At 40.3% G+C, this 17,308-nt stretch overlaps 1 protein-coding gene across 2 annotated transcripts in view; it reads left to right on the plus strand.

Annotated features, from left to right (window-relative positions):
* Positions 1 to 3,558: 3,558 nt before the first annotated feature.
* The window catches only part of FZD6 (frizzled class receptor 6), a 33,541-nt gene continuing 19,791 nt past the window's right edge, over positions 3,559 to 17,308 (plus strand). The window contains exons 1-2 of one of the 2 annotated variants that reach the window (XM_060115979.1): positions 3,559 to 3,645; positions 4,609 to 4,941. In XM_060115979.1, coding sequence (XP_059971962.1) covers positions 4,765 to 4,941 — 177 coding nt within the window. In that variant the 5' untranslated portion in view covers positions 3,559 to 3,645; positions 4,609 to 4,764. Of the gene's footprint in view, positions 3,646 to 4,608; positions 4,942 to 14,179; positions 14,192 to 17,308 lie in introns of those variants that run through there. The other variant, XM_060115980.1, reaches the window with a different exon arrangement.

Consider the following 17,308-nt stretch of genomic DNA (forward strand, 5'->3'; position numbering starts at 1 on the left):
TAAAACTTTTATTTTTCTTATTCTTAATTGATTTAAGAGATAACAGTTCTTTCAAAACAGTAATAGCAACTACATATTCAATGATTATAGCTTATGTATAAGTGAAATACATGACAGCAATGATATAAAGGGTGGGAGGGAGGAATTAAGAATGCTTTGTTATTATAAGGCACTTGCACAACTCCTGAAGCAGTATAGTGTTATTTGAAAGTGGACTTGGATGAGTTGTAAACATATATTGCAAACAATAGGGCAACCAATTTTTTTAAAAAATGTAAAAAAAGAAGTATAATTGATATGCTAAGAAAGGAGAGAAAATGGAATTATACAAAACGCTCAATTAAAACCACAAAAAGCAGAAAAAGAATGGAAGGAAAAAATAGCAACAAGACCAAGGGCAATGAATAGAAAATAGTATCATAATCCAACTATATCAATAATCACTTTAAACATCAATGGTAAAAATCCACTAATTAAAAGGAAGAGCTCATCAGAGTGGATGAAAACACAAGCCCCAACAATGTGTTGTCCACAAGAAACCCATTTTAAAAATAAAGACACATATAGATTAAAAGCAAAGGAATGGAGAAAGATATGCCACACTAACACTAATCAAAAGAAAGCTGGAGTAGCTATATTAATTTCAGAAGAGCAGACTTCAGATTTATCGTAGGTATACAAGGCTGATTCAACATTTGAAAATTCATGTAATCCATCACATCAACAAGCTAAGGAAGAAAAATCATATAATCATATCAATATATGCAGAAAAAAACACTTGATGAAATCCAACACTCATTCAAGATAAAAACTCTCAGCAAACTAGGAATAGAGGGGAAGTTCCTCAAACTGCTAAAGAACATCTACAAAAAACCTACAGCTAACATCATCCTAAAAAGCTAGAAGCTTTCCTGCTGAGATTAGGAACAGGCAAGAAGTTTCCTTCTCACTACAGTATTCCTTTTCAACATTGTACTGGAAGTCCTAGCTAATGCGATAAGACCAAAAAAAGAAAGAAAGAAAGAAAGAAAGAAAGAAAGAAAGAAAGAAAGAAAAGTATACAGATTGGGAGGGAAGAAATAAAATTGTTTTTATTTATAGATGACATGATTGTCTATGTAGAAAATCTGGAAAGATCTACTAAAACACTCCTGTAACTAATAAGTGATTATAGTACACTTGCAGGATACAAGGTTAACATAAATCTCATCGCTTTCCTATATACCAGCAATGAACAAGTGAATTTGAAATAAAAAATACAATACCAATTAAAAACAAACAAATAAACAACCCCAATACCATTTACATTAACATCCTGAAAAATGAAATACTTGAGCATTAAACTAACAAAATATATATAAGATCAATATGAGGAAAACCACAAAACTCTGATGGAAGAAATCAATGAAGAAATAAATAAATAGAGATAGTTGATGCTCAGGGATAAAAAGACTCAATATTGCCAAGATGCTAGTGCTTCCCAAATCTATTGATCTATAGATTTAATGAAATCCCAATCAAAATCCCAGCAAGTTATTTTGTGGATATTGACAAAATGACTCTAAAGTTTATACGGAGAAGAAAAAGACCCAGAATAGCCAACTCAATATTGAGGAACTGAGGAAGAACAAAGTTGGAGACTGACACTATCAACTTCAAGACTCACTACAAAACTACAGTAATCAAGGCAGTGTGGTATTGGTGAAAGAATAGACAAACAGATCAATGGAACAGAATAGAGAGCCCAGAAATAGACCCATATAAATACAGTCAACTTATCTTTCACAAAGTAGCAGAGGCAATACAATGGAGCAAAGATCATCTTTTCAACAAACAGTGCTGTAACAACTGCATATGCAAAAAAAGAAATAAATCTGGTCACAAATCTTACACCTTTCACAAAGATTAACTCAAAATGAACCACAGACCTAAATTTAAACACAAAACTATAAAACTCCTAGAAGATAACATAGGAGAAAATCTAGAAGTCCTTGGGTTTGTGATGACTTTTTAGATACAACACCAAAGGTACGATCCATGAAAGAAAAAATTAACAAACTGGACTTCATTAAGATTAATAACTTCTGCTCTGTGAAAGATGAAGTCTAGAGAATTAGGTGTTAAACCACAGACTGTCAGAAAATATTTCCAAAGATACACCTGATAAAGGATTATTATCCAAAATATACACAGGACTCTTAAAACTCAACCATAAGAAAACCAACAACCCAATTAAAAGACAGGCCAAAGACCTTAACAGACACCTCATCAAAGAAGATATACAAATGACAAATAAGCACATGAAAAAATGCCATATCTTATTTCATCAGGGAAATGCAAATTAAAATAGAGATATCACTAAACACCTATTAGAAAAGCCAAAATCCAGAACAGTAACAACATAAAACCCTGGCGAGGGGTTAAACACCAGGAACTCTCAAGCATTGCTGGTGTGAATGCAAAATGGTATAGTCACTTTGGAAGACAGTTTAGCACTTTTTTTCTCTTTTATAAAACTGAATATACTTTTACCACATGATCCAGCAATCTGGTTCCTTGCTATTTACCCAAAGGAACCGAAAACTTACTTCCACACAAAAACCTGCACACAGATTTTTTTTACAACAGCTTTATTAATAAGAGCCCAAACTTGGAATCAACCAAGAGGTCCTTCAGTAGGTGAATGGATAAATAACCTGTGGTCCATCCAGACAATTCAATATTATTTATCACTAAAAAGAAATGAGCTATCAAGTCATGAGAAGACATGAAGGAACAGTACTGAATGACAGTGGCCAGTCTGAAAAGGCTACATACCGTACGATTCCACTGGAAAAGAGAATGTGTGACATTCTGGAAAAGACCAAACTTGGTGACAGTATGAAGATCTGGTGATTTTCAAACGTTAGAGGGAAGGGATGAATAGGTAAGCACTGTGAGATGACGCGTGGCACAGCTGGTATTAAAAACTGGGTTGACTCCTAAAGCAGTTGAACTTTCTATTACGGTTCTGAATCAGTAAACCATAGGACCTGCCAGGGCTGAAACCCCATTGCCACCTGTGCCTCCAGCTGGTGACCAGACTCCCTGAATTAATAAAAGGGTTTTTGGGTTTCTTGTTTTGTTTTTTTAAGACAGATACCCAGCAAGTTACCCACTCTCCAACTAAGGTCACTTAGGCAACTGACTTTCCAGAGCAAATTGGCCCCGTTTAAGAATTCTTGGCTCCTGAAATTCGGAATAAATTGGGTTCTTCTAAAAGAAGCTTTATTTGGGATTCTAGGCTGAACCCCTCTGGACGGCACGTAAGAGACGGCAAAGTGAAGGGGGCTCCCCGGCCCAACAGCTGAACCCCGACACCGCGACACCGCTCACCCCGGCCCGACGGGGCCGGCCCAGAACCAGGCCCGGCCGGCGCAGCGCGGGCGGGGCCCGGGCGGAGAGCCAGACCCGCCGCTGCCGCCGCGAGCCGTGACCTGCCCGCCAGACCTGGCGGCGCAGTCTCGCGGGATTCCTCAGCTCTCGCTCCCGGTGCGGCTCCTGAGGTGGCTGGAGTCCCGGACACTCCCGGAGCCGTCTCTGGTCGCGGGGGTACGGTGGGCTTGACGGGGACGGGGAGGAAGGTGCCTTCGACCGCTGCCCGAGGTGAGGGTCCCCGGGCCCCGACTGGGCGGGCGGCCGCGGCCAGGCGGGTGCCGGGGTGAGCGGGGGCGGGCCTCGAGGGGTGCGGGGCGGGCGGGGGGCGCTCGCTTGTTGCCGCAGGTGCGGGGAAGGCGGCGGCGGCGGGACGGTCCTCCCCGGCCAAAGTTTTCCCGGAAGTTGGGGAAAGGCGACGCCGGTGTCCGCGGGGCCAGGGGCAGGTGCCCGGCGCTGGGCCCGGGGCAGGTGCCGGGGGTGGGGCGAGTTGCCCTGCCTGGCGCTGGAAGTCGGGCACCGGTGTGTGTTGGGGGATGGGATGAGGGCGTGCGATTATTCGTGGCTCCGGGCCCACAGCCTCCCTCCCACCGAAACTCCGTCGCCGCCGCGGGACAGCTTTGCTCATTTTCCTTTTTCGTGAGATCGCTACTCCCCCCAGCCCTTGAATACTAGTTTCGCTCCTCCGCAGTAGAAATCCTGGAAGTCTCCCTCTACTTGGCATTTTTAAAAACGTAAAAGTATGTCTCCAGAAGAGTGCCACAAAAACTGGCCCTTTAGAGTCTTTAAAGAATTGAAGAACTCATGAGATCTTAAGGAAGTTCCCCGGTACTCGGTTTTCTTGTGCGTAATAAGATAGCCAACAGGGGCTTTTAGGTTTTACAATTCTATCAGCCCTTCTTAACTTATTCCTATCCCCACCATGTTCTCCATCTCACTCATCCAGTGCCCCCCTTTTACCCTGTGTTCCGTACAGCGCAAGCCTCCTATCATCCGTTCCCTAGAGATGAGACTTCCTCAGCAGGCGATAGATTCTGTGCCAAGGCAGGTGGAAGAGGATCTCGATGGGACGAAATTTTCCGTCGTTTTTCCGGTGTTAGTTACCTAGGGTGAAAATCTTAACTCTGCACTCTGACGTACGCATTTGAGTCTATGACAAACGTTGCTGATACACCCTTTTGGTTGTTTTTACAGTAATTGACCCAGAACTCATTTTCAGGAAAAAGGGCTTCCTTCAAAATGGTAAAATAATTAAACGAGGAATTTGAGCATTTTATCTTTGGATGGAAATCTGAGAATGAAAAGAGCGATTAATCCAAGCCATGTGGTAAAATTAGGAATTTGAAGAGAATGGAAACGTTTACATTTTTGTGGACATGTATTTTTCTACCCCTCGTACGAGGGCACAGTCTTTTCACCTGTGAACCAATTACTGTTCCCAGATGTATGAAAATGGCCTACAACATGACATTTTTCCCTAATCTGATGGGTCATTATGACCAGAGTATTGCGGCTGTGGAAATGGAGGTGAGTGATTCTTCGTATCTTTATGGAAAAGTAGTTTATGCTCTGTTCTGGAATAAACTATAAATAGGACCTTTTTTAAAAAAAAAATACAGACACAGTAAGGGATTTCTTCAAGTTGTATGTAAGTCCTACTTTGAATAAATCCCTTTGAGAATTAAACCTCCCTACTAAGTTACGCTCGTGTACAGCTGTGGCCCTGCTTAGTGGATTTGCTTAAGATCGGGTTCATTTTATATGAAGTATAGTTATGAATGATTTTGCAATGTTTTGCACCTGCCAAATATTTTGCTCTCCTGAGTAAATTATGGTAGTTCCTCTAGAAATGTGAATTCTGAATTTTTCCTTATTGATTGAACGTATAATCTATATTGCCTGGACTAAAAAGTGCTTGGATTACATATATTTTCATAAGTAATTGTTATGTTCACTTGGCCCTGTTTTTCTGAAGCAAATCAATGACTAGAAGATTTTGGGGCTGTAGATAAGTGTTTTGCTAAAAAGTGACTTTTTCTTTAAGCAGTGCTTCAGTATTCTTTGTAAGATACCTGTTTAAAAAAAAAACAAAAAACAACACACACGTCAGGGGAGGAGCAGAGTGACACTAAAGATTGCCTCAGGTGCCTCAGTTACCTGCCTCTGGTTTAGAGATTGCTAGGGAGGTGTGGGAAGAAAGAGTTACCTGTAGAAACCTGTCCTCTCCTACAGATCTGTTAGGTGGATAACTTTCATGAAGGAAAGAAGACAACTGTTTCTGTAGTTTTTTTCCAGAAAAACTGAGGATGGTAAAGGCTTTTTCCCCTCAGATTGTTTCGAAGAGTTGAAACCCCGGCAGTTTTAATACAGACACAGCTTTAAAAACTGACCAGACTTGATTTCGCAGCTTCTAAAGTCTTCCATTGTTGTTTAGTTGAATAGTTGTCCAGCTACCTCATTGTAGACTCATGTCTGAAATAGGAAGGCTTTTGAATACTAAGTAGAAGTACTTTTAAAAGATATTGCAAATTATATTACTATAATCTTTCAGTGGTTTTTCAAACCAGTGCAAGGTGTCTTGAACACTGAGCAGTTGAACGCTGAACAGATGATGTGGTGAGACTTCCATTGGTTAATCAGAACCATTGTGATTGTTTAATCTGATTAAATAAAGTATGTAGTATGAGTAACTTCAAGGAATAATTACAACCTTCATTCACATTTTTTCTGATAAGTGTTTTATAACTCATATCTTATAGAGTTCTTTAAAAATTTTTAAAATCTGGTCTCCTTTTTGTATAGTAGCTACATGCATTTTGAATGCTGACATTGACCTTATAAATTCAGATAATTTAGAATTCCTTATCATAGAGTACCATTATGAAGATAGGGAGAGATGTATCCCTGCTATTAAATACTGTAATTTTAAGATGATAAGAAGTAGTTTTTGTTCTAGACATGTCTTTTTAAAACCAATTGTTTCTGACTGAAAAAAAAGGTTATTTTTCATTTACCTAGCTTCTCTCCCAGGTAGTTTTGTGTCTGGACTTGATATCAAGAAGGCATTTTTGTTTTTCCCTCCTTTATTTGATTGCTGACATTACTAATCATTATATAATCTACACTTTCTCTTAGCCTTTACTATTAAGTTTTATTCCATAAATCACATTTCAGTTGGTTTAAGGATATAAAAGAAAGCCATCAAGCAGTAGTTTAATACCAGCATTAACCTAAGTTTACAAAAGAAGAAAGGGAAATGGAAAGGCAAAATAATATCAACCTAAATCAGACTTTAAATCCCTATAAATTATCTGTTTGGTCCAGTGTATTACGCTTTTCCTATTGCCCCGTTCTTATTTTTCCTTAGCCAGTGGCATTCTCTTTTAGTTCCTGTATTGAATGTCCAAAATTCTATAATTCGAGAGTTGTGACTTAAATATCATGCAGAGCTTCTTATCCTCTTTTGTGCCATTGACCCATTCTCAGAATTTTAAAATTTAAATAACATGAGTAGGATTACAAAGGAAACGAATTATATTGAAATGTACATCTATTTATAGCCCAGGTTAGGAAGCTTTGAACCTGTCATTATATAGGTGAAGAAACTGAAGCCCAGAAAAGTTATGATTTGTTCAAGATCTGAGCGCTATAATCTAATGCAGTCTTCTCTGTCAACGTGGACCATAATGTCATCTTTAACGGTTTTTGTGGGTGTATTTTTTATCCTTGACCTTATTAGATAAAAAAGAAATATTTCCTAAGATTAGGATGTCCTGTGTTAATTTCAATCTTTGCTGCTTCTTCCTAAACTTCATTTTGATAAAAATTAAGCTGAGAGATTTTTTTTTTTTTTTTTTTTTTTTTTGCGGTACGCGGGCCTCTCGCTGTTGTGGCCTCTCCCGTTGCGGAGCACAGGCTCCAGACACGCAGGCTCAGTGGCCATGGCTCACGGGCCTCCTAGCCGCTCTGTGGCATGTAGGATCTTCCTGGACCAGGGCACGAACCCCTGTCTCCTGCATTGGCAGACGGACTCTCAACCACTGCGCCACCAGGGAAGCCCTGGGAGATTTTTTTTTTTTTAACCTCTAATCAGCTCTACCTTTCTGTTTCTCATCCATTCCTTGAATACAAAGTCTTGTCAAAATTTTTAGATCAAAAATAAAATCCTTTGGGGCCTCCCTGGTGGCGCAGTGGTTAAGAGTCCGCCTGCCGATGCAGGGGATACGGGTTCGTGCCCCGGTCTGGGAGGATCCCATATGCCGCAGAGCGGCTGGGCCCGTGAGCCATGGCCGCTGGGCCTGCACATCCGGAGCCTGTGCTCCGCAACGGGAGAGGCCACAACAGTGAGAGGCCCGCATACCGCAAAAAGAAAAAAAAAATAAAAAAATAAAAAATAAAAAAAAATAAAATCCTTTGGCTTTAGCCTGTCCCCTCTGGTGGTGCCAAAGTGATTTCAGTAAAATGCAAGTCCACTCTGGGTTTAAAATTCTTCACCATTTCCCTAAAGCTGGAAAAATAAAGACCTGACTAGCGCGGCACCTAAGGTTCTTTATATGAGACCCTGCCTTCCTGTCCAGCTTCCCATCTCGTTGCTTCCTATGTTACACACTCTGCTTCGGCCAAGCTGACCTGTTTGTAGATGTAGAACTCAGATCCATATTACTCCCTCTCACTTCCATACAGTTGCACATATTGTATCCACTGCCTCCTGGGCTCCTTACCTACCCTTCTTCATCTGCTCAATTTCTTTACATCTCAGTTAAAGCAATAACTCTGTCTTTAGCGAAGCATTCCTTTCACCTTTCTCCCAAGCGTATTTAATCAGCTCACTCTCTACACTCTGATAGTACATAATACATACAACTGTTCTTATATTTACTGTGCTGTATTGCACTTATTTACATGGCTCTCTCCCTAGCTTTTGAGGTTGTTGAGATTAGGGATGTTTATTCATTTCTATGTCTAATGCCTAGTACAGTGTACAGTGCCTCTGAGCATGGTAGATGTTCAATGAAGGCTAAATAAAGGAAAAGGAGATGTTTCTTATTCTAATAAATCATCAGTGAGAATTTTCCCTCCAAATCTTTACCTTCCACCTTTATCTTCCTTCTGCAGAGTCTACGTGAAAGGCACTAATATTTTTATTTTTTATTATTTTTATTTTTTTTAACATCTTTATTGGAGTATAATTGCTTTGCAATCATATGTTAGTTTCTGTTTTATAACAAAGTGAATCAGTTATACATATACATATGTTCCCATATCTCTTCCCTCTTGCATCTCCCTCCCTCCCACCCTCCCTATCCCACCCCTCTAGGTGGTCACAAAGCACCGAGCTGATCTCCCTGTGCTATGCGGCTGCTTCGCACTAGCTATCTTATTTTATGTTTGGTAGTGTGTATATGTCCATGCCACTCTCTCACTTTGTCACAGTTTACCCTTCCTCCTCCCCATATCCTCAAGTCCATTCTCTAGTAGGTCTGTGTCTTTATTCCCGTCTTGCCCCTAGGTTCTTCATGACCTTTTTTTTTAGATTCCATATATATATGTTAGCATACGGTATTTGTTTTTCTCTTTCTGACTTACTTCACTCTGTATGACAGACTCTAGGTCCATCCACCTCACTACAAATAACTCAATTTTGTTTCTTTTTATGGCTGAGTAATATTTCATTGTATATATGTGCCACATCTTCTTTATCCATTCATCTATTGATGGACACTTAGGTTGCTTCCATGTCCTGGCTATTGTAAATAGAGCTGCAATGAACATTTTGGTACATGACTCTTTTTGAATTATGGTTTTCTCAGGGTATATGCCCAGTAGTGGGATTGTTGGGTTGTATGGTAGTTCTATTTTTAGTTTTTTAAGGAAACTCCATACTGTTCTCCATAGTGGCTGTATCAATTTACATTCCCACCAACAGTGCAAGAGGGTTCCCTTTTCTCCACACCCCCTCCAGCATTTATTGTTTGTAGATTGTTTGATGATGGCCATTCTGACTGGTGTGAGATGATATCTCATTGTAGTTTTGATTTGCATTTCTCTAATGATTAATGATGTTGAGCATTCTTTCATGTGTTTGTTGGCAATCTGTATATCTTCTTTTGAGAAATGTCTATTTAGGTCTTCTGCCCATTTTTGGATTGGGTTGTTTGTTTAATATTGAGCTGCATGAGCTGCTTGTAAATTTTGGAGATTAATCCTTTGTCAGTTGCTTCATTTGCAAATATTTTCTCCCATTCTGAGGGTTGTCTTTTTGTCTTGTTTATGGTTTCCTTTGCTGTGCAGAAGTTTTTAAGTTTCATTAGGTCCCATTTGTTTATTTTTGTTTTTATTTCCATTTCTCTAGGAGGTGGGTCAAAAATGATCTTGCTGTGATTTATGTCATAGAGTGTTCTGCCTATGTTTTCCTCTAAGAGTTTGATAGTGTCTGGCCTTACATTTAGGTCTTTAATCCATTTTGAGTTTATTTTTGTGTATGGTGTTAGGGAGTGTTCTAATTTCATACTCTTACATGTACCTGTCCCGTTTTCCCAGCACCACTTATTGAAGAGGCTGTCTTTTCTCCACTGTATATTCTTGCCTCCTTTATCAAAGATAAGGTGACCATATGTGCGTGGGTTTATCTCTGGTCTTTCTATCCTGTTCCATTGATCTATATTTCTGTTTTTGAAAGGCCCTAATATTTTTATGTGGTTTACATATCATCCACCTTTGATCTGCCTGAGCCTAGTTCTAATAAAATACATCAGTTGATATCCTCTATGTTCTTTGCCATTATTAGCTTGACACATGTTTATTTTGAATTTATTCAAAAGATTAGATTTTTTAACCATTTATATTTATTTATATGGAGTGAGAGAATTAATCTTTTGATTGGACCATTGTATTATAAACTATATGTGTCAGATTTCTTTTCAAACACTGTACTTTAGTACTTAATCTATAGTCCAGTCAAATACTAAATTATAACTGAATAGACCTCAGCTTTTACTTTTAAACAGTGTTTTATAGTTTCTCTAAAGAACTGATTGTGTTTTACACTTCCAACCCAATTGCCTTTGGCTCCTGCTGGTCCCGGTTGAATTTCCAGTGTTTACTATGAATTAACGTTAGGATGAGGGGCTGAAGAATTATCTGATGATTATGGCAACCAGTTGCGCCTTCTTAACTACCAAGAATTTCATGTAAGTCAAGAGATCTATTTCCCTCCTCTTTTATGCCTTAGTTTTCATTATGTGTGATGGTTATCCTGGTTTATAGAATTTATAACATTTGTGGTCATTGCTGATCTGTGATTATATGAGATGGTTTAGGGCAGTGGTTGTCAGTTCATAGACCAGCAGGTTGTGAGCTTGTTAGAAATGCAAATTCATGGACCCCATCCCAACCTACTGAATCATGATCTGTGAAAGTAGAGCTCAGGAAACTGATTTAACAAGCTGTCCAGGTGTTCCCTATGAGCGTTAAAATTTGAGACCCAGTGGTTTAGAGCATGGAATGCAGACATTTTCTGTAAAGGGGTAAATAATAAATATTTTTGGCTTTGCAAAACTTCACTTTCTGTCACAGCTATTCAACTCTTCAATTGTAGCCAATACAAATGAGTGTGGATGTTTCAATAAAACTTTACTTATAAAAACAGATAGGGCTTCCCTGGTGGCGCAGTGGTTGAGAGTTCGCCTGCCGATGCAGGGGACGCGGGTTCGTGCCCCGGTCCGGGAGGATCCCGCATGCCGCGGAGCGGCTGGGCCCGTGGGCCATGGCCGCTGAGCTTGTGCGTCCGGAGCCTGTGCTCCGCAGCGGGAGAGGCCACAACAGTGAGAGGCCCGTGTACCGCAAAAAAAAAATAATAATAAAAAAATAAAAACAGATAGTGCATCACTTTTGGCCCACAGGCTGTAGTTTGCTGAACCCTGGTTTAAAGTACTTGAAAATGTTCTTAAGGATTATACACATAAAGCATGTAATAAAAATCATTATTGTGCATTCTTATTAATATGTTACCATATGTGTTATGTGTTATTTTCTTTCCAGATAATTTTAAGTCAAATTTATCACAAACCAAAGGATCTGACTGAGATATCCTGGTCCTTTAGTTTTGTTTCAGAGATTGCTTGAAATAAGGGACTTCGATTTTTTTCCTTATTTTATTATCTGAGACTGAAGTCATTTGTATTATTACAAAGAGTTAATTTACAATTCTGAATAGTAACTTGGCTTTGTAATGAAAAGGATGTTGTACAGTCCAACTCTCCCAAGTGGAAAAACAAATGGTTGCTGGTTTTCCATTGTGTTGCTTTTTGTTTCATATCTAGAGCATTGTTTCTCAAATTGTGAGGTTGATGTCCCTTGAGAGACTGATTTCATCCAGAAAGAGCTGAGACTGATCTAGGGAAAATGGAGACCAGAATTTTGTATTTTTCTTTTTGAATTGCCTTCATTAAGTCCTAGACAAAGCTAAGTCATGTATTGTGTTTGGAACAGCATGTGGTTGTTCTACTTTTGAACAGTCTAAAGGGAAGTGAGCCAAAAAAAAAAAACCTCCTTTCCTTTCCACCTGTTAATATGCACTCTTTGAGAATGACTGCTCTAAGGCAAGTTGGGGAAGATGTGTTGCTGTCCTTGTTAGGTGAAAGTAAATTCCTTTTGGAGGAAAAAGCATTGGCCAGATTAGAGCTGCATATGTGTTGCCAAGGCTGTACTGATTTGCTATAGTAGAGAGACCACATCTGGAAAAGTACCTTAGCCATTTGATTAAGGTTGCTTAAGACAATGTATTAATAACACAGCCAGTTAAAATGGACAGGTGCCACCGATTACTACCCCTGAATCTGTTTTTGGTGGTGTCACTCATCTCTGAAAGCCCTGTCTACAGTATTGCTTTTGATTTTCTATCATGGTAGGGGGAGACCTCTAATGTTTTTTGTTTTGCCACCTCGACCATAAAAATGTTTATCCAGGAAGCCAGCATGGTGATTGTGCTATTGTGAAATACAGCTATTTGAAGTATACACACCTGGGCTTGGGAAATTACACTGGGTTGGGTTTGGGATCTGTTAGTTTGCATCCTCCTCCGGAGTTGCCCCTGTGTAATCTGAAACTGGCCCCCATACACAGAGGGCAGGGAGCGACTGAAGAAGAGGCAGACCACTCCAGATAGGGAGGTGGCAGGTTTAATAACAAGAAAACTTACATACGAGGCTTGTATTGGGTGGCCACAAGAAGAGTAGATCTCTGCACCCACCCAGCCAGAATCTTAAAAGTTTATATAGAGGCCTTCACTGGGCTCAGTCACACATACCGTCCAGGTGGTCTCAGCACCACTTTACTATCTCAAGGCTGAGACCTTGGGCAGCTTGTAGTGCGGGGAAGGCCAGTGGAACATACCTTCAAAGGGCAGGAGAGGGGATGAGGGACTTCTGTTTGCCAGGGTCCAGCTCATGGGTCACGTCCTCTCGATTATCTCCTCCAACAGGGTCCCACCAAGCCCCTGTCAAAAGCCCAGTCTCTGAAGCTAGCACGTTGAATCTAGAATCGATACACTCCTATCAGTATTCGCACCGTCTAAAATTTTGTTCTTTCCTCCATAATCCAGCACCCTCAAACCAATATAAGTGTATAGTGTCTTACAAATAATGTATAATCCTTTTTTTCAGATTTAATTTTGACTTGAGCCTCCCAGGGCACGGTGGGGTAGAACTCTTCTTACAGATTGAGACATTGAAGTGTGGTGGGGATGGGGTATGAGGCTATTTATTTGCTTCTTACAAAGTAAATCTTTCAGATGAGTGCCTCAACAGACCAGGGATGAGGGTTTGTTTTGAGGGCTGGGGGTTCAGAGTCCTGTGTGGGGATTCTGAACCTTGTCATGTATCCCCACTTCAGATCTTGATGTCCCACTGCCTTCTTATCACAATATCGCTGGATCTCCAATGTGAAAGGGAAGCAAATTTAACTGATATAATTTGGCAACCTGCAGGATCAAACTGTGCCTTTGGTTTTCAACTTCAGCCTTGAGATAGTAAAGTGGTGCTGAGACCACCTGGACGGTATGTGTGACTGAGCCCAGTGAAGGCCTCTGTATAAACTTTTAAGATTCTGGTGGGCGGGTACAGAGATCTGCTCATCTTGCGACCACCCAAGACAAGCCTCGTATTTAAGTTTTCTTGCTTACTAAATTTGCCACCTACCAATCTGGAGTGGTCTGCATGTTTTAATCTTTCTGTTTCACTCCACACCTTGAGCCAAGAATTCAGGGATGCCAGTATGTCGCTCTCTTCCTAAGCTGAACAACGCCCCTAGAAGCACTCACTTCAGCCCGTAGTCCTTGAATATGTGATGGTCTTTATACCTTTCTCTGCTTGTCTGGCAGCAGCCACTCAGCCTTGTCTTCACTGGGCACGTATTTCTAAGAAGTTCTTTGAATCTAAGTGATTATAAGGATAATGCAATTAGTTGTTTTTCTGCTGTATACCATGGGCTGCCAGATTTCCATCTTTAAATAGTGACAGAATGTTTGCTCGCTTTTGGCCCCAGTTAGTCCAGAAAACCAGTTCTAGAATTCTTCCCATTTCACCGAGGTCGCTTACAACTTGTTCTTTATATAATTTTTATGCCAGTTGGCCTTCTTGGTTGCAAACAATAGAAACCAACTTCGACTAACTGAAGCAGAAAATGGGTGGATGTTGGGTAGCTTGTCGGATCAATGGAGAGGCTGGAGAACCAGGGAGAAGCACAGGGAACCAGAACACAGCGAAGATCATGCCGTAAGGTCAGTCTATCACCAGTGCCAACGCCAGTGGACACCTCCTGAACCACTGTCCCTGCACACTTATTTTGGCACCGTGGGTATTATTGATGCCACTGCAACTACCTCAAATAATCGGACTGTTCTTTTATACAAGAATCTCAATACCTGGAGCATCCAGCTGGCCAAGCTTAGATTGTGTGCCTATGTTTTTGTTGTCAGGTTGCACCCCTGCATCTGTCCTTAAGCTTCTGTAGCATCCCACCTGGTTTGGGATTCCCCAAAATAGGACTGCTGGGCAGATGGATATGGAAATGTTCACCGTAAACCTCAGTGCGAGACAGAGTTGGTTAACTAACAAGGAGAAAATTTCATTGTGGTACCTACAGTTGCTTTGAAATTTATGTCCAGCTCTGCTATTCAAGTCTTTGTTACCCTCTTCATAAACTTTCTGAGCCATAAAGTGTCCTTCCATCCAGTAGTTCATCATGTTCATTTTACTGATGAATGCTCTGAGACTCAAAGACAGAAGATTACCTGCCAAAGGTGACACCAGCAGTTCATGACAGAGCTGGAACCAGAATTACAACGCTGGCATTATTTCCCGCGAAGGATTCTGTAAAATACTCCACGTCTTTTGGTTCTCATTGTCTCTATACCATAGTTTGGCTCTGCTCATGTTCAGAATGGAGGTATAGTTTGCCTTCTTAGTTGCCCTCTTCTTCCTTCTTCTTGCTAGTACTGATAGTAACTACCACAGGATTTCTACCAGGAACTGACCATTTTCTTAAAGGTTCCTACCTTTTATTTCTCTGAGTGTTAAAAGTATAATCAACAGGACTATTTTAATTATTACTTAATGGTAGAATTTCAAAAGCAGCATTGATTTTTTTTAATGCTGTGGTTAGTTATTGGGTGAGTTTCTGAGCCTTCTATGAGAATAAAATTTGAAAAGGAGAAATTCTTGCATGAGACCATGAAGGCTCTGGGTTACTGAGAGAGTTGAAGAAGGTGTATCGTTCAGGGAGGAGAGAGGGAAAGGACTGAAGAGCCTAGAAAGTTTGAATCATTGCTCAGTTCATGGGTTTACATAGCACTTACCATGCTAAATACTAGTTTAATAATATGATATTCTGAGTATAAGATTAAGGACACAGAAATGTCACAATGTGTCAGGTTAGTAGTCTTTCCATCTCAGTCAGGGTTTGGTTTCTGTGAATGATACCTAGGACATTTTGTGGAAGAACATAAAAGATTGCTGTCAAGAATTTTATTTAAACAATTAGCTAAATATGCTCATTCTGTTTTTTCAACCGTTTGGGATGAGTTCAATAACAGGCTGACTATCCATTATTTAAAGTGCTATTATTTGTTCTAAAATTACCTGTTCCAGGGAATTCCCTGGTGTCCTGTGGTTAGGACTCCAAGCTTGCACTGCAGGGGGCACGGGTTCGATCCTTGGTCGGGGAACTAAGATACTGCAAGCTGCGTGGCGTGGCCAAAAAAAAATTTTTTTTAGATAGATAGATTAATTGATTTTAAAAATTACCTGTTCCAGAATTACCTGCTTCAGGAGGTACATGTATCATCTGAATATGATAAACATAGTTTGAGGTTTTACTGTCTTTGATTAATGTGTCCTGTGAACATTTGTTGAGTTTTGTTTCATGTTAGAAGATTCTCAGTCCTCTTTTGATATCCTCCTTCTCCTTCATTCTTATTGGCATTCCCGCCTGTCTCATGCTTTGGGGAAGGGTAATTTTCAGGGAGAGTTGGGTGGCAACTTAGTATCAGGGTTGCAGAGGACAGATCTGGAGTCACTTGGACCCAGGTTCCTATCCTGGTTGCCACTTACTACTTATGTGACCCTATGAAAGGTGCTCTAAGAGCCTCAGTTTCCTTATCTGCAAAGTGGAGATAAGAACATCCCTCTCAGGGACTTCCCTGGTGGCACAGTGGTTAAGAATCCGCCTGCCAATGCAGAGGACGCAGGTTCGATCCCTGGTCCAGGAAGATCCCACATGCTGCAGAGCAACTAAGCCCGCGGGCCACACCTACTGAGCCCATGTGCTGCAACTACTGAAGACTGTGCTCCACAAGAGAAGCCACCGCAATGAGAAGCCCGAACAAAAAGAACATCCCTCTCACAAGATTGTTGTAAAAACAACCGGTATATGAGAAAACACAGTGCCTAGTTTATGGTAGGTGCTGAATAAATCTCATTTATTATCAGTAGCATTAGCTCAGGAATAAGGGCACTTAATTCTAATTTAGGCTAGATTTGGGGATTTCAGTACCAATTTCAATGAGAAATTGGATTTCATTTTCTCACTTGTAATCTGAGAAAATGGATTAGCTCAGTAGTTTTCAAACTGTGATCTCTGGAGGTGCTTTGAGGTCACTGGTGGGGAAGGGGAGCAGTGAGAGGTGTCTCAGAGGGAGGGCTTCCTGTTCAGCGGGAGCAGCTGTGCTTTTATTTGTTTAATATATTAAGCTTCTTTGTAACCTCTTAGTTAAAGAAACTATTCCTTGGCAGAATGCTCACACACATTTTAAAAACAACAGTCTTAAAAGTCTACTCAGGTCCCTTCCAAGTCTAAAAAAATTTCTTTATGTCTATTAGTTTGCAACAGCGCTTGAACATTAGTGACCCACACTAGATCTGATCTGAAGACATGTTTGTCCTGTACATTATTTTAAATGTTCACATTAAAATTTTTTTTTAATTTGGAGATTTCACGTACAAATCCAGGTTCTGTTTTCTTATGAAAAATTGAAATACCTAACAGCTCTGTGCTCCCACTCTCCAATAACAGTCCACTAGAACTGCGTAGCAGCTGCTCCCCAACTACTCCTGCTATCTTATACCCTTCTGAATTTATCTTCCTGGCTACTGAAGGTATTTGAGTTTTCAGCATCTGATTTATCCCTGCAGATTGCATGAACAGCAACGTTATTGGATTCACCAGTGTTGGCACTCTAGAAGAATTAAACAGAGCATGTGACTGCCATGTTTGCCCCATAAGAAAATTGTTCTAATTTAGCAAAAAGTACATGTGTTACTTTCATTTTGTCTGCCCTGGACAATAATAGTTCTTAAGTGCTGACCATCAATTTATTTATAGCTATTGTAGAATGGCT

The sequence above is a fragment of the Mesoplodon densirostris genome, chromosome 13 (assembly GCF_025265405.1).
Source record: "Mesoplodon densirostris isolate mMesDen1 chromosome 13, mMesDen1 primary haplotype, whole genome shotgun sequence".
Lineage (NCBI taxonomy): Eukaryota > Metazoa > Chordata > Mammalia > Artiodactyla > Ziphiidae > Mesoplodon > Mesoplodon densirostris.